The sequence below is a fragment of the Planococcus citri genome, chromosome 2, assembly GCF_950023065.1.
Source record: "Planococcus citri chromosome 2, ihPlaCitr1.1, whole genome shotgun sequence".
Taxonomy (NCBI): domain Eukaryota; kingdom Metazoa; phylum Arthropoda; class Insecta; order Hemiptera; family Pseudococcidae; genus Planococcus; species Planococcus citri.
In genome coordinates, this window is record NC_088678.1 from 5,138,077 (window position 1) to 5,162,725 (window position 24,649).

The 24,649-nt window shown below is 33.1% G+C and overlaps 2 protein-coding genes and 1 long non-coding RNA gene across 5 annotated transcripts in view; 2 read left to right on the forward strand and 1 right to left on the reverse strand.

Annotated features, from left to right (window-relative positions):
* The window catches only part of LOC135837499 (longitudinals lacking protein, isoforms H/M/V-like), a 186,121-nt gene that overhangs the window by 66,810 nt on the left and 94,662 nt on the right, over positions 1-24,649 (forward strand). The window lies entirely within an intron of this gene.
* On the reverse strand, positions 8,013-10,282 carry LOC135837511 (uncharacterized). Its single transcript, XR_010557201.1, has 2 exons — positions 8,488-10,282; positions 8,013-8,417 (listed from the first exon to the last, which is right to left on the reverse strand). It is a non-coding gene; the product is annotated as an uncharacterized LOC135837511 (long non-coding RNA).
* On the forward strand, positions 14,772-22,759 carry LOC135837505 (uncharacterized). Its single transcript, XM_065352813.1, has 4 exons — positions 14,772-15,380; positions 15,467-16,346; positions 16,698-16,736; positions 22,468-22,759. The coding sequence occupies exons 1-4, from the start codon at positions 15,213-15,215 to the stop codon at positions 22,470-22,472; spliced, it is 1,092 nt and encodes a 363-aa protein (XP_065208885.1). The 5' UTR covers positions 14,772-15,212; the 3' UTR covers positions 22,473-22,759.

Sequence of the window (24,649 nt, forward strand, 5' to 3'; positions counted from 1 at the left end):
TACTGAAGTTTTAGCAATAGGAAAGCTGACAATTGAGTTTTTTTTTTCAAAATTCAATAACTCCCTCTGACCGAAAACAAAATGGAGAAGATTCCATCACAATCATAGCAAAAAATTAGGCCATCGATGGTGAAATTGAAGACAAAATAACGAGAAAAAGACTCACTTCTGTTATCTCAAATGAAATATAATCAGAATATACTACTTGTAGGTGCCTCCTTTTCTCGAAAAATTTCGATTAATCTTTCAACAGAACATTCATCGATTCATCTTTTTAATCGCGAAATGTTCGAGTTCTTGAAAATAAAAAAATCAAACTCATCGATGCACATACAAAATATATCACCAAAAAAAAAACCTCGCCAACTTCGAAACCTTCATCTCATCACGATGAATTACTTAAAACGACTACTCTAAAAATGAAATTTCAACATTTGGGGTGAATCGGAGATTTGGACCATATGAACACATATTGCACAATACCTACAGACAGTTTTTCTAGGGACTGTGAGAAAAAAAATTCTCCAAGGAGCCACACATGGCATTCTTGCTATTGTCGTATACCATTTTCAACGTTTTGTCGACCAGATTCGTAAAACATTCTGCGTACCGAGGACTCATTCATAATCAATCATAGATTCTCGTACAAAAATGACGAGTATAAGACAGACCTATTTGAGTAATCTGGTTTATGGGCTAAAATGCTAATCTGTTTGGAATACGATCAGCGAGACGGTCAGCGAATTGCATTGTCGATCGATCCGCCAGTTTGGATATTGAATTATGTAAAGAAGGACGTATAGTTGTCGCCAAGTGCATGGGTTGAACATGTGCCAAAAAAATTCACTACAAACAATCGAGCAGACTTGTTAATTGTCTGCGGTAACTTTCCGATGTACTCGTATTTTACCAAACAAACAGATAGAATATTATTTCAAATGTCTCGGTTTTCAAAAAAAAAAAATTCAAATAAATTCACACAGGGTTGAAACATTTAGCACTTTTCTTCATTATCGAGGCAATAAACTACTCGAGAATTGAAATTTTTTTCTTCAAACTTTTGTTCTGTCAAAATGTACATACTACGTACGAGTATGTAATCAAACATACACAAGTACATTTTCATACTCCCACAAAAATAAATGTATTACCAAAAAAAAAAAAAACACACAGTACTTGTCCCTTATCTTATCAACGAAGCTATCAAAATCCGCTCTTTTCAACGTATTCCAAACAGATCGGTTTACTCAACGAGAGACCTTACAAAATATAATGGAATGTTTATGAGAGAGAGAGATAGAGAGAGAAAGAGAGAGAGAAAGAAAGAAACAGAAAGAAAAACACTCATAGCTCTTGGAGCAGAAAAAAAATTTCGTCGTTTCTAAGGAAGAAGAACAAGGCACCAGATAACGTAGTAAAATTTACCGGATTTCCGTTTTCCTTGATTAATTCTCGGTCGAATTATAACAAATATAAAATACATAGAAAAAGATAGAACAAAATATAAAAAAAAAATAGCGTGAAATTGTCTCGTATAACGGAGCTCTGGTATCGTAATTTTATAGTCGTCGTCGTCGAAGCCATTAAAAAATCTACAATATGCTGGAATACTCCATTAATCACCGTTTATAGTACATACGAGTACATATATTACTATGCAGAAATTTATGTGTCGAAAAAGGGGGTTAAAAAAATTATCAAAATACACTTGGGGGAGGGGGGAAGACGGCCAATGTGAGCAAACGAGGAGCTGGAAGTGGAAATTTACGCACTATTGCGTAAGCGGCCATTTCCCTTAAACTTTCACATGGGATATTATTGGTATCCATTTCGAAAACATCAGCGACAAAGTTGGCACTTAATCAGGTCGTCCGTCGTCTAGATTCATACGCGGTAGGCATTTTACGTGATCGGAGTTCAACTCAGCTATGGAATTTTTTTACTCGCGATCATTTACTACGATGGAATAAAATTCTCCTATTGGATGCGTGTTTATGGCTGGAACTGGGCCTGGGTCTAGAAACTTCCACTTGGAAGTGCGTAGAATTTGCTTTTGATTAATGAATTCACGAATTCAGTGCCATAGACCTTTCGCAATGGAATGATTTCGTAATTCGATCGTGTCAATAGGCCGAAAACAAACCAGCGGAATGATCAATGAGAAAAAAATTCTGAAACTGATACGTATAGAAAAAGATATTCAGCATGATGCACTAATGATGGAAGTCGAGGAGGAAAAGAAGGATCGTGCAGGAATTCCTCAGGATAAACGTTCAGTAAATTTTCAACATCCTGGGTCAATTTTTTTTATCCAAGAATATTAAATACACAGATGGGAGTCTTGAAACCTCTTGGAAAGCCCAGAACATGAATTAAATTGTGGAAAATGGCCTCATACGATGAAATTCAGGTGTTTCGAAGCCCCTTAGAAGGTCTCTAAATCATGAATTAAAATTTTGGTAATCACCTTAATATGCCCCTCTTGGGATGAAATTAATCAAAAATACAATGGAAATGCTCAAATCTGTGGCCCAAGGTGGTCTGAAACCACTTCCTTGAAGAAAGATTATTAAAACACGTTTACAAGTGGGGAGGGGGGAGGGGGTGAATTTTTTCTCTGTTGAGAACCTCATCAATCAATCCCTCTCCAATCAAATTAACCCATTTACCCCCTCCCCAAATGAGTTACACGTCATTTACAGTGCAATTAAATAATTTTTGAAAAATGATAACAGACATGGTACAACTTGACCCCCCCCCCCCCCCCAGAAAACGCAAAATTTGACCAAATTTCCTGTTTTTACGAAGATAAGTGGGAAAAAATTCACAACCATTGGGGAATTTTTGAAAATTGTAGCCTCCCTTCCCGCTCAACTTGAATATATGTAGATCGTGCCAAAAGCCCTCAATGTTGAAAAAAAATCGAACAAAAACATTGAAAATTTTCAATTCATGCAGAACTCCATGTGGAAAAAATCGAAAAAATTTAATAAAAGACAAAGAAAATGTTTCAAGTTTGTGGTTCGTCATTTTTCAAAATCCACCCCTCCCCCCTCCAAATGAAGAAAATATTTTCCAGATTTTCAAGCGAGGGGCTTCGTGGAAAAGGGGCCTTGGTCAATTTTTTTCTTCAAGCAAACATTTTCCACTTCGTTTTTTTTCAATGGAAGAACACTTTAATATCACTGAATGTGGTGGAATTGATTTTAAAAATATTTATAATTTGTAAAAATCAAAAAAAAAAAAAAAACAAAAAACATCGACTTTAAGGCCCCTTTTCCATGGAACCACTCAAGTGATGCTGATCCTCCTATTTTTAGGTAATAAAGACCAACAATAATTTTTCAAAAAAATAAAAATAAAATAAAATTACAGAAATTAAAAAAAAAATTTCAACTTTCAAGTCAGAATCACCCCAAAAAATTTATTTTAATCTCCCTATGTCCCTTATACAACATTGGTTCTCTTGTGTAAAGCTATTATGAGTCGAAAAAAACAGCAAATGGCATAACAAAAAAAAATGTTTTAAAATTTGATATTTTCAAGGCCCCCCCCCCCCCTTCTCCTCTAAGTCTATCAAACAATGTTGTTTCCCTAAACTTGAAAAAAAAATTCAAATTGTCATTTGCTTGTAATTTTTTTTCCTTTCAATCGTGTGCGTCAAACCAGAAAGTCACAAGAAATCAGGTGAAGGGGAGGGGAGGAGGAGGAGGGAAAATCTTGGGAAATCTTTAAACCTTTTAGAAAAATTTTGAAGCTAAAAATAATTAAAAGTACATAGTCAATAACAAAATTTTCACAAATTTTCCCACTCTTCTTCAATTTGTGTGGTGAAGGGGGGAGGGGGTGGGTGGTGTGTTTGCTAGTACCCCTCGAGATGTACAGAAAATAAGAAAAAATACCTATGCAATTATTTACTCAGTTTTAAACCCGGGGCATAAAAAAGCATACTTTCACACTAAGTAATGATAAATTATTCAAATTTACCCCCCCCCCCCCGCCCCCAATACAACAACACAGTACTAAAAATGTAATTTTGGTTGAAAATTTTCGATTTGTTGAAAGAAAAATAATATACCATGAGGGACATGATATTTTTGCCTCCTCCTTTCTCTTCCTCTTCAACTTTTGGATTATTGAAACTGTTTTTTTTCTTTTCCCAACCTCAAATTGGCATAGAAAGATTGTTAAATTGACAATTTTGGCGGGAAATAGTTGAAAATCGATGTTCATACAAATTAATTTTAGAAGCAATTTTTATATGCAACAAAAATTTTACTTCATATTTTTTTCAGAAATTGGAGTTTTTGAAAAAAAAAATTGAAAACAATCCGCATTCACCCCGCCCCCTCACACCCTCCTTTTTTATTCACAACTTTCTGATTTTTGCCTTCCCCCTGACATGACAAAAATTTACATTATCATCTCCTACATCGTTACATCTTTCGTCTATTTCTGTGGAGGGGCAGGGCAAAAGGAAGTATTCTGCTTCAATCTTGATCTTTTTTTTAAAAATACTAAAAAAATTACATTATCATTTTTTTTCAGGTCAACTTTTTGCGGGGGGGGGGGTGAGGTCGCAGTAGTGGTGGGGGCAGGAGATAGGAAAAATTCTGATGCTTCGAGCAAGTCCAATTTTTTTTGAAAAAAAAATAAAAAAAAAATTAAAAAAAGATTAAGTACTAAGAAAATTATAATTTTATCATTTTTTTTTCAAGTCAACTTTTTGCTGGGGGGGGGTGAGGTCACAGTAGAGGAGGGGCAGGAGAAAGGGGAAATTCTGATGCTTCAAGCAAGTCTAATTTTTTTTGAAAAAAAAAATTTAAATTACTAAAAAAAAATATTATTTTTTTCAAGTCAACTTTTTGCTGGGGGGTGAGCAGTGGGGGAGGGGAGCAGGAGAAAGGTGAAATTCTGATGCTTCGACCAAGTCCAATTTTTTTTAAACAAAAATTCAAAATGACTAAAAACATTATCATTTTATCATTTTTTTTCAAGTCAATTTTTTGCAGGAGGGGGTGAGCAGTAGAGGAGGGGAGCAGGAGAAAGGGAAAATTCTGATGCTTCGACCAAGTCCAATTTTTTTTGAAGAAAAAAAAAATTTTAAATTACTAAAACAATTATTATTTTTTTCAAGTCAACTTTTTGCTGGAGGGGGGGGGGGTGAGCAGTAGGGGAGGGGGCAGGAGAATGGGGAAATTCTGATGCTTCGACCAAGTCCAATTTTTTTCTGTAAATAAAAAAATCATAATTTTACTCATTTATTTTCGAGTGAGATTTTTTCGAGGGGAAAGGAGAGGAGCATGAAGGATGAGAGACGGGGAGGTCGTTGTAAGGGAACAGGGCAAAGGAGGCGATCTTCTACGAGGAGAGTTTTTTTTGAAGAAAAAAAAAAGATGAATAATTATAATCAGGTCTGTTTTTTTAAAGCAAATTTTAGAGGTGGAGGTGTAAGGAAGGGATACCAAAAGCATTCATTCTGAGCCATTTTCGATTCTAGATTTTGCTGACGCATAGCATAGCTAAAGGTTTACTGATAGATTATATTTTTTTTTGTAGAATTCATCTAAATTCCCGGTTTTCTTATCACAAGTCCCCCCTTTTCTTCTCCTTCGCTCACCAAATTGCCTGATTTTTTTCTCAAACGTGCTTTTTACGATAAATTATTTCTCATGTTGCGTCAAAACCTTGAAATTGTGAAAAAAGGCGTGAGATTTGATAGCGTTAAAATGAACAAGACACGAGGGACGGAGGGAGGGGAGGACTGGCCACTGATATAAGAGCAATATTTCCGCGCGATGATTCATTTATTTCAACACAAAATAATGGTAATTCACGATAATCTTTTAAATGATATAATCATTATTCTGGCTTTCTGGCATCATATTCACTATACGATTTGTAGTACCTTTGAACTTGAAAAAGCCCCCCTCCCCTCACCATTCTGTTCAATTCCTCAAAAGTTACGATAATAGTTTAGGAAGAAAAGCAACTAGTGAAAAAATTTAAAATGAAATTAATTATCTCGGCATAGCTCCTACAACAAGATTGAGCAATGACTTAGAACGAAAATTTCCTCGAATAGTATAAAAAATCATAACATATAAAATTATTTCCTCATTTGCTCACACTGACAACATCGTAAAATTAGGGGAGTGATTAAGATTCCAATTCTATAACGTTAATAATAATTTCTCAATTTAGAAAGAAAAAATGAATTGACGAAATCATTCGAAACTTTCAACGACAACCACGTAGTCGAGTCTTTGGTCTAAATTCACTTCTAAATCGTCACACGAAAAAAAAAAATCAATCAAAAATCTACAAGTCTGACTCTTACACAAACATTGTAAAAAAACCAGACGTTAAAATACGCAAATAAAATATTATTTTAGATCATTCTACGATCTTTTGTAACACCTAAAAAAAAAAAAAGCTCTATAAAAACCGAGCACCTGTGTTTATAGTCACCAACAGTAACACACATATTTAGCAGCAGATATGAAATTACATACGTTAGTGTACTCGATGTGACTTGTGAGCTAGAAAATTAACGCCATTAAGAATAGAGAAGGCGGAAAAAAAAATCTTTGGTTGGAAAATACACTACTATAAATCCCCTTAGAAACGACGAAATTCAATACACTCGTTTGATTTTTTAAATTTAACGTAGTCAAACTACGAAACCAGTCGAGGTTTTTTTTTCGGAAAAAAAAATAGTAATTAAATAGCAACGAAAAGAAAAAATGAATCTTAAAATAGACGGTTTAGTACCATTAACGATAAATCCGAGACACAGTTTGTTTAAACAGAGGTTACCGTATAGTATAAAAATGCTCGATAATTTTTTTTTTTCTCTCTTTACAGATAACAACGTCAGCGTAAAACAACAATTTAAAGCCGAAAAAAAATATGTCACGGGTTTAAAATCATACTCGTAGTACCACAGCTCTCTCAAGAAGAAGAAGAAGACGAAGAAAAAAAGAAAAACGAGAAAAAAAATCAATAAATTAAAATCACGAAAGAGATTAAATCCCAATCGATCGTCGAAAATGAAACGATTATTAGTGACGTAAGTCTACACATACACACACACTGGGTAACGATTTAGTGGAAAAAATTTTCTTCTTTCGCCTTACAAAAGAACGTGGTTTTTTTTTTTTTGAAAAAATATATGAAAAATCCCTCGTTCGATAGGTAGGTGGTTCTGGGAGACATTAAATATGTAAAAATGTTTTTTTGTACTTAGCACATTACACGATACGCCTTCGAAAGGTTGTAGATACAGAGCGAAATTCAACTCTGAGAGCCAACGAGTCTCAAGTCGGAGGTTGATTATTATTATTGGGGTGTTTTTTCTTAATATGTATAACCATGTTGCCCTTTTGATGACATTTCTGAGGGCAATACGGGCAATGAAACATAGGTTCCTTACCGCATTCCAGTCGTCTGTGCATGGCTAAACCTCTACTGTATTTGTACCTTTTACCGCAACGGTCGCATTCCCAGCGTGATTCTTGCTTGGAACGATCTCGATGCTTGCGAACTGATGTCGGATCCAATGGATGCGGATACAGGCCAGGAATATGCTCGAATCTGCGTTCTTCTTCGTTCCAATTCATGGCTGCTTGTCGATATAGAATGTATTCGGCCAGCAGCGTCCGTCTTTGATAGTCAGCCCACGATGCATCCGATACTATAACACGAGGTCGTATTATTTCTACGAAAATTAACAACATCAAACAGAACAGAGATAGAGGTACGCAGAGATCCGAAGAGTAAGATCATCTTCGTCTCTAACCATAGCCCAATAATTGGTGCGCTAAGCCGAGCTAAGTGTGATTAAAAAAGCCAATTTACAACTTATCATTAAAGTAAATTAAGCCAAAAGCGTACACAAAAGCTAAATTTATACGCAGCCGAACGTAATAAACGTGTAAAGAGGAGTAAAGAGGGAGCAAAATAAAACGCAAATATACTAAAAATAATGGAGAAAATAAAAAACAAAAAAATTATTCGTATCACCGCGTATATTTAATGCTGCTAAACTACATAGATTCGGGAGCATATATATCTTATATATATAAAATACTAAATGTCTCGTCAGAGAGTGGCATTGGCAGCTTTTGCAACCATTTTCCAATCTGCGGCAGCGACATATTCCGACGGATCACGTTCCCCATAATGCAACGAGTAATTATAGTAGAAGCTACTTCAAAACTACACTGTACTTTTTCATCAAGCTAAGCTCTTCACGATCTTGTCTGACAGCGTTTACGATACGGTTTTCTAAATCAAATGATACAGTATCCTACGCATTGCACAGAGTAAAATTATAGTATGTAAACAAAGCTTTCGTGCTTCTTCCACAAGAAACTAAAATGCAAATAATAATCAACAGGCTATAGAATTGGGAGCTGAAAAGCAATAGTAATTAAATCATCTCTTTACAGTAGCGAAATTTTACGAACAGAGTGAAAAACTTACTCATATACGAGCAAACTGGTCACATTTTTCTCACCTTATTCGGATACAAACATCGTAGAGCTCTGAGGGAGTAGACGCTGTGCTATCACGAACTGATAAAAAAAAGGTACCATTAGCTGTCACATTGCTGCACCGTAACGTCATAGTTTTTCGTAGAAATTCGTATTCCATCATACAGCCAGACTCGATTGAGATTTCATTCGATCGATGATGATAAAGCTACCTATATACCTTGTGGAAAAACAAAACTATCTAATTATGAATTAACGTACTGCTCATTCAACAATTTCGATGCACTTGGAGTATATTATACATTATAACATATACATATATATAGCAGTAATAATGCACCCATAATTTTTTCATCAATTTGTTTACAAACCATCGTCATAATACATTACTCGATCTAATAGGTGTTTTTTTTTCGGCGCTGAAAAAATGCCGATCCTTCGTCATCGTCACGATGAGCAGTGTGTGTGTTCTTGACTCGAGCGAAAATTTACAAACACCAAATCGTCGTTGGAAAAAAAAACACCCACATAATGAAATATTTTCGAACACGCGAGTCGCGATGATTATCACCACACGAAAAATGTTATTGGAAGTAAATTTGTGTAGTATTATTTTATACTCGACGAAATGTAATCACGACTTTAACGATATTTTCGATAAATACGGAAACGACTGCTGCTGCGAACGATAATTTTTTTTTTATTTTACAAAGCAATCGAGAATTTGAAACAGTAAACAAATAACAAGTCAAAATTGAAAAGAAATTGCATCACAGAAACAAAACATAAACACTGATTTTTCACATGCCTTTGGTACTATTTACGTTATACATACTCTATTATCAAATACATAGGACTTTACAAATTATATTACTCGAAGGCGAAAATTTTACACACGAAATTTATGTGAAAACGTTATTATTTCTTGGGTCGCACACACAAAGGTTTCAACAACATGTAACGCTTTAATTATGTTGAAAAAAATGAAAAAAAAAATGGGAAGGGGAAAACGAAAACAAAAGTCTTGTCCACAAATTTCCAGACCAATCGAAAATGATCAAAATTTTACAAAATTATAGGCCTATTGCAAGGTTACAGATTACGGGAAATAATTTTTACCAATGGGAGAAAATGTCGAAAAAATTAATAGGCGAAATTCAATCTCGTTTTTTATAACGGGCGAAGAAATTTATGGAATGGAATTTATGTAAAATGTACATCGTGGTATTGCTGATGTAATTAAATTATTAATGTCGCGATATCGATTACGAACGAATTTTAATCTGGAAAAATTATAAATTATCAAGTAGGAGAAAATTTTTCGCCGTCATAAAAATTTGCAAAGGTCGGTGAAACAACGAGGTTGGAATGAAACACACCAGTGAGTGCCTTCGTGTTTTTGCGATGCGTTGTTTATGTGTGGCAAAAACACGTGTGTTTTTTTTATCTGGATGTTAAATTGAGTACTGTGTGGATTTTTTGGCTATTTGGTGGAGCACGAGTTTCTGTCATTGTTTTTGAAGTTTTGAATTTTGATTTTCGATGAATTTGATTGAAGTTTGATTTGAACTTGGGACTTGGGAGTGTTCTCTTCTCTCCTCTCCGTCTCTGCACTTTTGCAGTCTGCCTCTGTACCGATTTCTCACTCCTTACCTCTCAAAATGTTGGTCAAGTTGACACAGGACACTCTTGTATTCAACTTAGGCAGTGACATAGCCAGATAAATGTCTCGAGCTCAAGAGCCAAGAGGCGTTCAAGTTTTTTTTTCTACCCTTAGATTGTAAAGAAACACAACAGAATTTTTTTCTAGAAAAAATAAAAAAGAACAACAACAACAATATAGCCCATACGCCCATAGGTACCAATCTAAAAAATTAGGTAAACGAAGAAAATAGGTAATCAAAATCTAAGCATCTAGTTCGAACTTTGAAGCTTATAAAACTTCTCTGAAATATCTTCCGAGTCTTTGACTTGATGTCTTTAGACACATAATTTAGTAGGTAGGTATATGTGCATTTAAATAGAACAGGTTCTAGGTACTTTTTGTTTGAGGTATTAAGTCCAGGCCAGATGCCAGATCTCTTCACAAATTTTTTGATCGATTGAAACTCCGTTTTATTCGATTATCATCGTAACATCGTATACTGTCAATTTTCAAAGTTTAATTCTGAAAAAGTAAACTTTCGAAAAATAGGTACCTAGTTACAGCTTTGTAGTTTTGCAAACATTATTTAACACGCGTCTCAAAATAGGGTTTATAGAATTTTTTTTGGAGTCATTATACAAAGCTTTTTCCAAAACTGAAGACCCCAGAGATGCTCAAAATCATGCCCAATCAATTTAAAAAGTATAGTTAAAAAGAATAAAATTCATGGCGCTTAAAAATAAAATATAGAGCATTGGGAGAGCGCTTTTATCTTCACAACCCTGAATAATCACCAAAAATTGTTTTTTGATGCTCGAAAATTTTTCAAAAATTTTTTTCCAAAAATGATGGGAGAATGCGATTGGGTAGCTGTCTGAAACTCGACTTTGAACTAGGTGGATAAGACGATTCCCAAAATTGTAACTGCTTGATCGCATTTGTGGTCGGGGAGCCCACACAAGGAACTATTGCACCCCCCTCCCACCACGACGATTCTCTAGGACAAATTTTTATTCTAAGTGGGAGTCCTAAGGAACATTTATAGCCCTGGTCCTCGAAAAAAAAGTGGCCCTACATACAAAATGGCGGCCATTTTGATTGACAGGTCAGCCGAAGTCGCAGATTTTGCGTTCCAAAATAGGACTCGCACAAAATTTTTTAAACTGTACAAAGGTAGATCGAAAGATCAGGCAAAAATTCATCACCTGTCAAAATTTCAAGTGCTAAAGTGCCTTTTTCGATTTTTGGCGAATTTTTGAAAATCAAATTTAGGCCAAAAATGATGGAAAAAATCAAAATTTTACCAAATTGACCAAGAAAGCTGAAATTTGGGATATACCCTATTCTCGACATGCCAAATCGATTGGAAACTGTTTCAAACCGTTTTGAGCAGTTCTGGATCCTCCAGCAGAGTTTTGAAACTCGAAATCCCCACAAAATTTCATCAAATGGAGTTGGAAAGCCGAAATTCATTTTGCAAAATAGTTTCAATACGCTACTAAGTCGACTGCTGGTGGGTTTCAAGTCGTTTTGAAGCCTCCGGCGACCTTTTTTAAACTTACTGGAGCCTCCAGTAGATTTTTGAAACTCAAAATTTCCCAAAATTTCATCAAATGAAGATGGAAAGTCGAAATTCATCCTGCAAACTAATTTCAATAAGCTACAAAGTCGACTGCTGATGAGTTTAAAATGGTTTTAGAGCTTCCAGCGACTTTTTGAAAGGTTTTATGGCGTTTTTTGGAAAATTGAAATTTCCAAAAAGTAGCTGAAAGCCTCAAAATCATTTGAAACTACCATGTAGTCGACTTCATATCGTATTGAAATTAGTTTGCGAAGTAAATTTCAGCTCGCCACCTCCATTTCATAAAATGTTGTGGCAATTTCAAGTTTCAAAAATCTGATGGAGACTCCAGTAATTTTTAAAAAGTTGCTGGAGGCTCCAAAACGACTTGAAATCCACCTGCAGTCGACTTTGTAGCGTATTGAAATTAGTTTGCAGAATGAATTTCGACTTTCCAATTTTCCAACTCCATTTGATAAAATTTTGTTGGACTTTCGAGTTTCAAAAATCTGCTGGAGGCTCCAGAACAACTCAAAACGAGTTGAAACAGTTTCCAATCGATTTGGCATGTCGAAAATAGGGCATATCCCAAATTTCAGCTTTTTTGGTCAAAATGGTAACATTTTAATTTTTTCCCTCATTTTTGGCCTAAATTTGATTTTCAAAAATTCACCAAAAATCGAAAAAGGCACTTTAGCACTTGAAATTTTGACAGGTGGTGAATTTTTGCCTGATCTTTCGATCTACCTTTGTACAGTTTAAAAAATGTTGTGCGAGTCCTATGTTGGAACGCATAATCTGCGATTTCGGCTGACCTGTCAATCAAAATGGTCCCCATATTGTATGTAGGGCCACCTTTTTGTTAGGACAAGGGCTAGAAATGTTCCTTAAGACTCCCACTTTAAGAAAAAATGTGTCCCGGATGATCGATCGGGGGGGGGGGGGTGCAATAGATCCTTATGCGGGCTCCTCGACTATTACTCATCATTTTTGGAATTTTGTTTGAAAATTTTAACCCCAAAATACTTTTTGGTTTTCACGGATGCAGAGGCTCAAAATTGCGCTTCAACTCCAAAAAATGAGACTTGCGACTAAAAAAGGGCGATTTTCAAAATTTTAGCTGCCTCATGCAGCTGCCTGGTCGCATTTTTCTACAATTATGAGGCATATGTATGACTTTTTGACGCTTGATTGAAATGCCCTAGGGATTACTATATTTTACTGTGGCGGAAATTGATCAAAAATAAAAAGTTTGAGACCTTCGGGTCCTTGTGGGACCTGTAGTTTTGCAATTGGGTCTTTAAGTGTAGGTACCTAAATACTGTGGTGGACTATAACATAGGGGAACTTTCAATTCTCATTTTGAAAAAAAATTTCGTCAAATCGGTAACTGCACACTAATTTTGAGTTTCCCTTTTCCCTTGTAGGTAAAGTGTTTGGCGATGCTTTCATGCAATGAATTAAATTTTGCAAAAATATTCATCGAAGATCTTGTTTATGTGCTTCTCCATCGAGCAATCATCAATTGAAATCAAGAATTTCCATCAAGATTACGTCTTATGATTAATAATATGTAAGTAATTGAAGTTTAAACTTCAAAGTTTCAAACTTCTGAACTTCTAAAATGGATTTTGTATTCGTAGTTTTTTTCTCCGCAAATATTCGTAAGAGCCTCATGAAATAGGTGAAATAAAAATGTGTTTGGCGGGAGTTCATCATAACAATTCTCTATCCTTTTCTAATTTCCATGTGGATTTGTTGCTTTACCTTACTCTCGGTGTTGTTACTGAATTTCGTACGTTTATTAATTTTTATTAATTATTTTATTCTATATTAATTAGTTTGTATTGTAATTAATAAGTTGATCCTGTTGGTAAAATAATTCAGTGTAAAAAGTAAGCTCAAACAGAGTCTAAATAGATAGTTTTTCATACTGATATTTTGTGTGTGTTATGATTAGAAAATCGAAACATGATAAAACATCTTGAAATCTGATTTGACGAGTATTTGAATTTGAACTGTTTCAAGTTGACATCTTTGAATCGTTTTATATTGGCGATAAAGATATCCATGTAACTGCATTAGAGTGAAGGGAAATTACGTTAGAGACGTCTATCAAGTTTTCAGAAGAATCTTGAAAGTCGAAATGCAGCAGGAGTTAGGGTTGAATTCATGGATTACTTTCAGTGATCACTTCAAAATCAAAATCCCGAACTCCATGTATACAGTAATCATCTTCCAGCTCACTGTGTTTTCAGTGTTTTCGCACAATTCTTGTTTTCAGAATTGTAATGATGATGGCTCGAATCGAATTTGAAATTTTGGAGGTTTTGTGATTGCATTGAGTTTGAGCACGAAGAGGGTCGTGGTTTGAGTAATATTGAAATCCAAACACGCCAAACACGGTAAATTTGATCATGGTTTTATTTGCGTGAATGAAAAAGTTGTAACCATGCCCTGCGTAATGGTTTTCAGTTGTTTTTTCTGATGGTGTAATGTAAACGATTGTTGAAGTGAACTGACAACACTGAGGTAATATATATGGGTGAATTGTTTTATTTTTCTTGAAATTGCCTTTACCTTACCTGATTAAAGTTAGTTCATGAAATTGAAATCGTTGACAGTTATTTTAGGATCAGGAGTGCATTCAAACTTCATTCTAGTTTCATTACTGAAATTTGGAAGCTTTCCAGACCTCATTTTCGTTTCCTTATCCGATAACTTTGATGTTATGAATAATTATTCGAAGGTCCCAAGTTCTCACCTCATTCATTCGATGTTTTTGTTTACATTTTCAACTTCATTAGAGCCTAGAGGAATTTTTCATTTCATATAATTCAACATTTTTCTTCATTCCATCGAATAAATTCAAGAAAAATTAAAAGTAGTGCACCAATTTCGTTCTAATTTTCAAATTCAAAGTCCACCTTCAGGAAAATAAATTAATTTATTTTTTAAAAAAAATCGACTCGTGACGTCACCGACGTCCTCCATGTTGTGGCATTGTTTAGCGACATGCAAACCGCGGAGGCCATTTTGCATCCAAGTAGGCTTGTAGTTCAAACTTCAAAATCAAACTTTTGGAAGTTTTTTCTATCAAATTTGATATTTTGTTATGCTAATCGTCGAAAAATTTTCAGTTTTATTTAAATTAATCCAATACACGACGTTATTTAACTTAAAAAAAGTAATAATTTCCTCATGAAAACGTGTTTACAGATGTGCTAAACTTTAAGCGGCAATTCCTAACCGTATGTATGCAGCAGCTGAGATAATTCGCTGAAATTGACTACATAATCGAAGAAAAATCCATCGAAACGAGTGAAATTTCCGCCGAATTGGACGATATTACGCGGTAATTAGTGTAATCACGAGAATCGGTCACTGACATTTGATAGATTTATGTGGTTGCTGGAGCAGCGTTTGATATAACACTCGGTTTTCTCTACACCGAACGAATAGTTACAACTCTATTGCCGACGTACGGTTAGAATTTTATTCCAATATCATGAGTAATATGAACGTAGATTATGTCACATTGCACTATCGTTCTGTTCTAAATGATTTCTCAAATCAGTTCGTCAATGAAGAATTCTCCGATTGTATATTGAACGCCGAAGGCAGAAGTCTGAAAGTTCATAAGGCAATGCTGTGTGCTCAGAGTTCGTTCCTAGAAGTGAGTATTATTTTTACTTCGTATCTAGTACTATCGTACCACTTTCAATAACCCAACTAATCGTTAACCGATGCATTGATTCGCAGAAAATGATACTCGAACATCAGAACATCGGCGACTTATGTTTCATTATCGAAGGAGTATCGTTCGACGACTTGAAATCAGTAGTGCAGTTCATGTATAACGGATCGGCGAAACTGTACAAACAGAACTTCGGATCGTTTCTAGTAGTCGCAGAATTACTCGGCGTCAAGTGGCTCGATCGTGTGCAAATTCTAAGCGAAACCGAACCGTCGTCCCAAGCAACAACAACCAACGTTTCGCAACCGAACCAAACTATTAAACCAGTAGTAAATATCGAAACACAACCGATCTCCGTCTTCAGAGATATTACCAATTCTCTAGATACCAAAGCGATCAAACGTAAGAAGCATATGAAGAACAAAAAGCACTGCAAACGATCCAAGTGTGCTAAAGAAGATCATCGAAGCGATCGTAGAAAACATAAGCTCAATCATACCCTCAGACGAGCCGAAAACAGGGATACCGGGTCCGGTAAACAGACTCATTTGGCTGATATGGACGAAAATACATTTTGTACCGCGTTAGGATTGAAGAAAACCCAATTACAGTCGCGTGATAACTCGAAACCGGACAGTGCTACGAAGACTGACGCTAAAATTTTCGTCGCTAAAAGTAAAAGTGTTCCTCCTTTGATTAAAATTAATCGTGAAATTAAATCCAACGTCGTCGAGAGTTTCGATACCCGAGATGCTAATATGTTCGTGTCCGAAATTAATACCGTTTATATCGAGGATAAAAATTTATCGTTTTTGAATATCGGTGCTAATGAATTGTGTATTCGCGAAAATAATATCGAAATCGAGTGCGATGTGTTAGACGCGTCTTCCTCTCAGTTCGTCATCGATAAACAGCCTGTTGCCAATATCGTCGAGTTGAGAGAAGGTGAGTTTCATTCAGATTTATTACCTAATTTATCTATCGGTAAGATTTTTCCAGTGTACAATGCACCGAAAAAGCGAGCTTTTGGTGCACATGTCGTAGAAAATGACTTAAATTTGGAACTATCGATGTGAAAAATCGCACCACTAGTCCAGTTGCTTCTCTCATCATCGATTCATTTCATAAAATTTCCAGTCGTTGTGCTATTTCTGATTTTTCGACATTTTTGGTGCACTATTCTGAAGCTCTGTATGAGGAATATACCGAATTGAACTTTATTTTATGATAATAGAGATTAATTTTTTTTCTTTTTCAACAATTCAACTAACGAATTTTTGTTTTTTTATGTTACAGAAAATATAATACAGGCTGAATTTGTTGATATTAATCCAGGTAGGCCCTGATGGGTTCTTTAATGCTATTTGGGTTCGAACCAGTAACGATGTAATGAGCTGTTTTCCAAATTACACGTACAATCAACCAAAATAATGGCAATGAGTATCTATAGTATAATAATTTATAAACATCTTCATGTTGAAATCGTTTTCGAAAGTGTTTCGATTAGCAATTTATTTACTTATTTCGTATTAATATTTTGATTTATCGTTTGTTCAGAGTCTGAAAAGCTTTCTCGACGAAGGATTTTAGACGTTCGTGGCCTTTATTTGTCCAGAAAAACGAGTTTTCATGAAATTTTATGTATGAAAAATTCATGTTGATGGTTATTTGAAGTTGAAAAAGTTGAAATAGATTTCGAAAGTGTTTCGATTCGCTGTTTTGAAAATTTTTGAAAATTAAATTTACTTTTGGTGTCGAAAAGCTCACTTTTTTGAAAGTATCTTTTCTTTTTACTTTAATTTTCTAATTCAGTTTATTAATTTAAATGAATGATGATAAAAAGCCATTACGTCGTTATCTGGTTCATAATTTAAGTATTGCTAGAAGGTATTTTATGCACTTTTTCTTGAAAGAAGACGTATGCAGCCTGACAACGAAATACCCAGCACAGGTCATCGGAGGTTTGTGGTAACTTTAGCGTATGTTTTCGAAATATTTTATTTTTATTTATCATCAGCCCAACTTTTTCGACTTTTTTTGAATTTTTGTGACTGTATAGAGGTTGGTTGTTTGGTGTTGTGGATTATTTTTGTTCTTAAAATTGAAATTTGAGAAAAAATTACTTTTTTTAAAAAAAATAATTTTTTTGAAACTGTTCAATGTTTTTTTTTACTTACTTGGAAAAAATTATTAAGGATTTGACTTGATTATTTGGAGTTTTTTTTTTTTTTTTTTTTTTTGGTATCAAAATTTAATATTTATTTTATTGGTTCTTTATAATTCGAAAATCAATTTATTTTTATGTTTCGATCTTGAAAATGAGTTAAGAAAATTAATTTGGAGCTAAAAGTTCAGATAATTATATGTACACATTTTGTGCTAAATTTATTGCTAAAAATTAATTTCTTGCAATTGCTTTGTTTTTAGATCGAAGTTATTCTCATTCGAAAAAAAATCACGTGCTGAATATAATTATTTAATTTCACGTCGAAAAATTGGGCTGATTACTCGTAAAATAGTTTAATTAAATTTATCGCTCTAGAAAGCCAGTCGAATCGAGCTTTCTATTCAGTATTATGAACATCGAAAAACACCTGCCATATTGTATGATTCATCCTGGCCAAATTCGTTATCTGTTACCTTACCGAATTATGTTCATTTGATACAGATAAATGGGATAATGTTATCGGTAACGAACGCTTCTTCGTATCTGGCTTTTCAACTCCTATTTATCTTTCGAAAATGAGTCAACGTCGTTGATGGTTTTGCAAATTTCAATTGTTGGTTGACTTTTTCGATGATTCGATGCTTCTTTGTTGGTATCTTTGTCGTGATTCAACCATTTTGTAATTTTCATTCGTGTATTTTATTGTCCAAATTCTTCAACGTTGGAAGTTTTCGAAGTCACCGGTCACGCTATCTATCGTCTTTTGTATTTTTATTCGTACTGAAGATGTTGATAATTTTTTTCTTGGAATTCCATCGAGTGTCCTTATAGAATTAATATTCGTGTATATTTTTTCGATGAAATATGCCAATTATTATATTTCGATTCGATTTTTGAATAAAATCATCAGAGGTGGTCCCTTTTATATGGGAATTTACGTAGATTTCTTATTGTTTATGCTTTCTACGAGGTATTTTTCGGTTCGTTTATTTCGAATTCGATGTCTAAATTTTTCATAGACTTTTTCACATGCCCTCTTCGAACGATTCTGATGATTTTAGTGTTTCTGTGAGATTATCTCGAGTACTTATTACTTAATTATGCCAATTTGTTGTATTATTCGTATGTATCAAATCCATACGAGAATTTCTTCAACAAGTTATTCTCGATATTTTCCAAATATCACGAGACGATGAAAATGATACCCAAATATTCATTATTTTTTTTTCAAAATTTCCCAAAATAACCTCTGCTAAAATGTCTTCTTCTGAACCATTCCAATGATTTTAGACTTCAATTATGAGATTTTCTCGAGTACGTACTTCATTATCCCTGCAATTCGTTCTGTATTATTCGTATCAGAATTTTTTTCACAAGTTTGTGTTAATTTTTTTAATCAAATATCTCAATAAGTTGACCCCTATATTACCAGGAGCTCTTCATTTCCCTAAATCCTGTCGCTCATTTTACAATTCTGAATCCTCCATTTCAGTAATGATTGTTTTTTGAACGATGCCAAATTCAGATGATGTGATGTAAAATTATTTCAAGCATTAAGAAGATGAACGTCTCACATCACGTCGTTGTTTTAGAATATCGTAGCGTTATTCTATATTTAGATTTAGATACGACTACAATATTATTATGATGCATGTGTGTAGATGAAAGAGAATGAATACCGTGAGAATGTAGTTTTTCAAATCAAATACTTACGCAGCAGGTGGGATTTTTTATGGAAATAGAATATTTTGATTGCATATCTTGATATATCTAGCTTTTTTACAGTTTTCTTTTCTTTTAAAAATAATGAGGTTTTTATTGAGAAAATAAATGTGAGTCTTGTTTGAAAAAATAATATAGTAGAATGACAACTGGTTGAAGTTATTTTACGAGATTTTGAGGCTAAATTGAACCAATTTTGGGGAAAGTTTTTTTTTTTTGGAAGCTCCAGTAATGGCACGTTTATTAAAATTTATTGGAGAGTTGAGTGCAAAGAAGGTTTGTGAAATTGAGAAAATGGGATGAAAAAAAAAGGGTATTCATTCTCTTCATTTATTAATTAATGATTGATTTTTTTACGCTACGAGAAGTCTACTAAAAGGAGTAATCAACAAAAAATCTCAAATTTTACCGGCTTTTCGAAGAAAAGTCAGGTATTTTAATTTGGTTTGGTTTTGGGGCAGACAGAAATGGTAGGAGTGTTGGACACGCTGGAAATTCGTCTAAGGATTTTTTTTCTTGCATTTGAAAGAAAACAGACAAATGAAATACTTTTTTGATAAAAATAGTAGCTAATAATCTGGCCTGAAAATTTTTTGGAATTTGCTTACAAAAATTAAAAAATCTGTTCTGAAAAAACTGTGCATTAAAAAAAAAAAAAACAAGAAATGTTTAAAATGTGATATTTTTTGTTGCCAAAATTGTTAAATATTTTAATTTTTTCGTTATAATGACCGAAAATCTATGTGTTTTTTCGGTATTCAATCAAACTTGAAAATTTTTCGTAATTCACTAATTCTATTTTTTTTCTTCAAAATTTTGATTTTTTTCTTCAATTTTTTTGTGTGAAAACAAATTTACAATTTTTCATTTCTTGTCTTTTGTGAGGAAGAACGAAAAAACGAAAATTTTCAAATAATTAACCAGAAAAAAGTTTAAAATCGTAAAAAAAAATTCATTCGTGTTCTCGTACTTACCTCAAAATTTGAATATTTGGGTGAATTTCCGGATAAAAGTTTTGTCTTTTTAATGTTTTTCAATTTTATTTTTTCCAATCAAACTTTAAAATCTAATTTTTTGTTCAGGAATTTTGGTTTTTAAAATTTTTTTTTTTTTGAATTCTCAAATCGAAAAAATTTGGTTTTTAATAAGTTTTTGGACACTCTATTTACCTAAAACATTTGAAAAAGTGTTATGTCGAAAATCCAGCCTGATCCTTCCTTAAATTTCCTAAAAAAAAGTTCTGTGTTTTGCTAAAATTTCAAAAAAAAAGTTCAGCTTTCTTCATTTTGAAAAAAAAATTTAAAAATTTTCATTTTATGTCTTTTTTTTCATTATTTTTTATTTTCATTTTTCATTTCGATCTTATTTGAAACCCAAAAAAGCCTTCGCCCGAAAAAATGAGGGCTCGAATAAATTTTGACCCAGCCCTTTCTCACCCATCCCCCCTCCACAAAAGAAAATCAAACATTTTGGGAAAATCCTGTTTTCAGATCTTTTTTGTCATGATTTTATTTTGTTCTCTTGTTTGTTAGACTCTTGATGTGGGGGGGGGGAGAATTTCTAATAAATATATATTTTTTTTTTAAAGATCAAATTTGTGAATTTTTAATTTCAACGTGATGTAATAATACTTCACGAAAATTACTAATAAAACATGTATTTTCTTTAATGTTTCGAAGAAAAATGTGTCGATTTTAAGCTTTGATATTGATGCAAAATATATTAAAAAAAAAAAAAAAAAAAAAATGTATTCAAAAATTGCGAAAAATTCAACTCTTTTATCAAATTAATTCTACGAATCGAGGAAAGCTTGCGAACATGACTGTCGAAGTCATTAATTAATTCGAAATTCCTGTGAATTATTTAAATCGAAAATTTCGATAAAAAATTGCATTCGCTCGAGTTGGTGCTTTTGAACAATTTTAGAAAAAACATATACAGGGTTTCCTATTCTTTTTAAAAATCAACGATGCGTTATTGCGATTCCGTCCTTCTGGAAAAGTCGAGAAATTGGCAATTTTTATTTTAAAATCAGAGAATTGCAAATAAAATTATTTTTAAATTCTATTACCTATGCCCATTTTTTATAAAAACACTTGGAAATTTTTGTTATTTTTTGTTTTGGCGAAAAACTGCATAATTCGAAGGTCTAGAATTTGTTCCAAAATATTTGAAAAACATGTTCTAATTTTTTTTTTTTTTTTTTTTGAAATCACTATAATGAAAAATTTCAAAATTTTTTGGGTAAAATAAAAAAAAATTCTTTTAAAATAATTTTTGAAACACAAAATCGCATTTTTTCAAAAAAAGTTGTTGGGTTACCCTTTTCCCCCTTATTTTAGAAAAATTGTTTGATTTTAATTTGTTTTTGTTTTTTTTTTAAATTGGTGTTATTTTTTTCGAATTTAAAATTTTTTACTTGGATATCATCAATTCCCCCCCCCTCCCCCGATAGTAGTTTCATGAAATTTTGAACATTTGAAAATTTTTTCGTAGACTTCTCGTAGTATGTATTTCCACAGAATATTGTGCATCGAAGAATGGATGTTTGGAATTCCCAGGTAATACAAGAAAAAGTGCATAAAAGTGCGGAAGCTTTCGAGTGTTTCAACTTTTTTAGAAAGTGGCAAGTTTACTTTGAAAAAAAAATTCGAGGTCATTTCTAAAAAAAAAAAAAAATGCCTTTAATTTCAGTTTTTATTTTAGTAACAAATTTTATATTTTCCAGGATCTATTCCTGGATTTTTTTAAAAATTGACTTTCATTAGATACAATAAGAATTTGAATACTGGTTTTTTTTTGTTGTTTCAAAAAATTCGTCAAATTTTTAAAAATGTATTCGTAGTAAAGAAATGGGTTAGAATTTTTTATAAAAATATTTTCAAATCGATTTTATCAGATTAATTTTTGGATTTTTTACAATTTTTTTAGAAATTGATTACTTAGAACATTTAAAACATTATCAATTTGTAGTTTCTAAATTTGATTTCGTTTTTTAAATTCATTTTTCTCAAAAAAATTCCACTCGAAACGTCTTGTAATGCGCCTTCTAGCAATTGCATGCGTACGAATTTATATAGCTTCTAATCACAATGATGTGCCTCGATAAGACCAAAATCGAGGCACAATCGATACGTCGTTCGTATTGTGAATGGATGGTATTTATTATTTATATAGATTGACGAAGTTGACGATTTCCAATTACGTGTTACGAAAAATTTCTCTAAAAACAAACCGTTCGTTCGTTCGTATAATTGAACAAGAGACCATTTAATGGCATTTGCGTCCCTTGCGACGACGTCCACCAACTACGCCACAGTTACCGAATACGAGAATATTCTACGTATAGTGATTTTTCTACAAAAATTGTGTTACCATTTTTTAATTGTTAAAATTTTTTTATCATCGTTGATTATTTTTATTATTATTACGTTGATGTTTATATTACTTAAACAGTAAATTAATTTGGTATTGAATTAAAAATACCACTGTAAAAAACCCTAATTATCCAGAATGTACGATGTAAAAAAAAGCAACGTTTTTCGTACCTCATACGATATATCTACAAAATAAATTCTTGGTGAGTATTTTGAGCAATGTTCATTAGATTAGTTTAGATTATTTAGGTTATTTTTTTTCTATTTTTTTAAGGTGTAGTTTTAAGATAGGGTTCGGACGTTGTAGGATTTTTTCGTCTATCGATCAGGTCCTCGCGTTCGAAAGTGCACGGAATGTGCACACATTTTTTTTCTATTTTTTTGTGTAGTAAGCAGGCTCGGAATCTTGCACGGTGTTTTTTTTGTGTTTTGATGAAAATTTGTTGTTTTGGATAAATTACTACTTAGCTAACTTTTTTCTGGATAAATTTAAACGATTTCGTTTCTGTTTTCTCGATCGATCAAGATTCCGAGACTGGGTGGCGGTGGGCAAAAGTGGTTCCAAGTGGAACCATGAGAAATAATTTGAACGATTTGATGAATGTCGAATCGTTCGAATTATTTCACGAGTCGTACCGGTTGGATTATCTGACTGAGTATCGACTTTTACTACATACTACAAAACATAGATATTCTAGGATATATTATTATTTTTTCAATAACCCCATTTAAAAATTTTTTTTTTGGTTGATTTGTTGCAGAATATAGGTTGGAAAATGATAGAATGGAACGAGTTATTGGAATTGGTGATTTGTTCGATTTTTTTTTCTTTACTTCTTTTAATAAATGAAATTTCAATTTTTTTTCAATTTAATTTGTTTGTGTGGAGAGAGCGAAGGAAGCAGATCTAGGCAGTCGTGATATTGAATTTTGAATCTTGATGTGTGATTTTAATCGCAAAAACTGAAGCATGAGAGAATCTGAAATGGTTGGAATTAAGAGGTTTTTTTTTTTTTAATGTATGCGAGAAGTTCTGTTATGTTTTGTTTCTTGTTGCATGAAAATATTTGAAACGCTTTGAGAGAACTGGATGAGACAGATATAAAAATGTTGACGTGAAAATGTTGATGGCAAAATTAAAAAAAAAAAAAAAAAGCAACGGAGAATTACTGAAACGATTAAATCATTGTAATTCGATCGGGGTTTCGAAATCATGTCTTTCGATTTCGATCAATTTTTTTTCAACATCTACTCACACATTGTCCGCAGCCCTTTCAGGTGGGAAGTGGGGGTGGGTGCTTTGTTTATTCGCAAAATATCTCGTAATGTTCGACTAGAATAGAGTGATACTCCGGAGTTATGAAATTTAGATCAAAATTGACTTCACCATTCCAAAGTTTGTTGAAATCTGGTTTTGAAACATGTACACAATTTTTCAAAAGCTGAAAGTTGATCTATCAAATATGTAATTGGTAACTCAGGTTTCAAAATGACGCTCTATCGATGCGACTTCTGGTTTTAATTCAAAAATGTATCACCAAAATTACCGCAATTTACCAGTATTACTGTAATTTACCAAAATTTTCTGGTAATTACCTGAATTACCATAATTTACCAAAATTACCTTGTAATTACCATAATTACCTTAATTTACCCAAATTACCTAGAAATTACCAAAATTACGTCAATTTACCAAAAATCACCTTGATTTACCAAAATTAATTACCTTTGATTTACCCAAATTACCATAATTTACAAAAATTACCCGGGAATCACTAGAATTACTGAAATTACCTCAATTTACCAAAGTTACTTTGTAATTTCCAGAATCACCAAAATTACCTTAATTTACCAGAAATTACCTGCAATTTAAGCGTGTATAGTATTTACTTGTAATTTATCAAAAATTGGTCGAAATTCATTCAGAAGCACTCGTATTTTACTGAAAATTAGGAAATTACCCTTAATTTACTAGAAATTAT

Coding starts and splice junctions, on each gene's coding strand:
- LOC135837505 (XM_065352813.1), top strand. CDS start 15,213: ATGAGTAATATGAACGTAGATTATGTCACATTGCACTATCGTTCTGTT. Junction 15,381..15,466: donor CTCAGAGTTCGTTCCTAGAA/GTGAGTATTATT, acceptor ATTGATTCGCAG/AAAATGATACTCGAACATCA. Junction 16,347..16,697: donor TATCGTCGAGTTGAGAGAAG/GTGAGTTTCATT, acceptor TTTATGTTACAG/AAAATATAATACAGGCTGAA.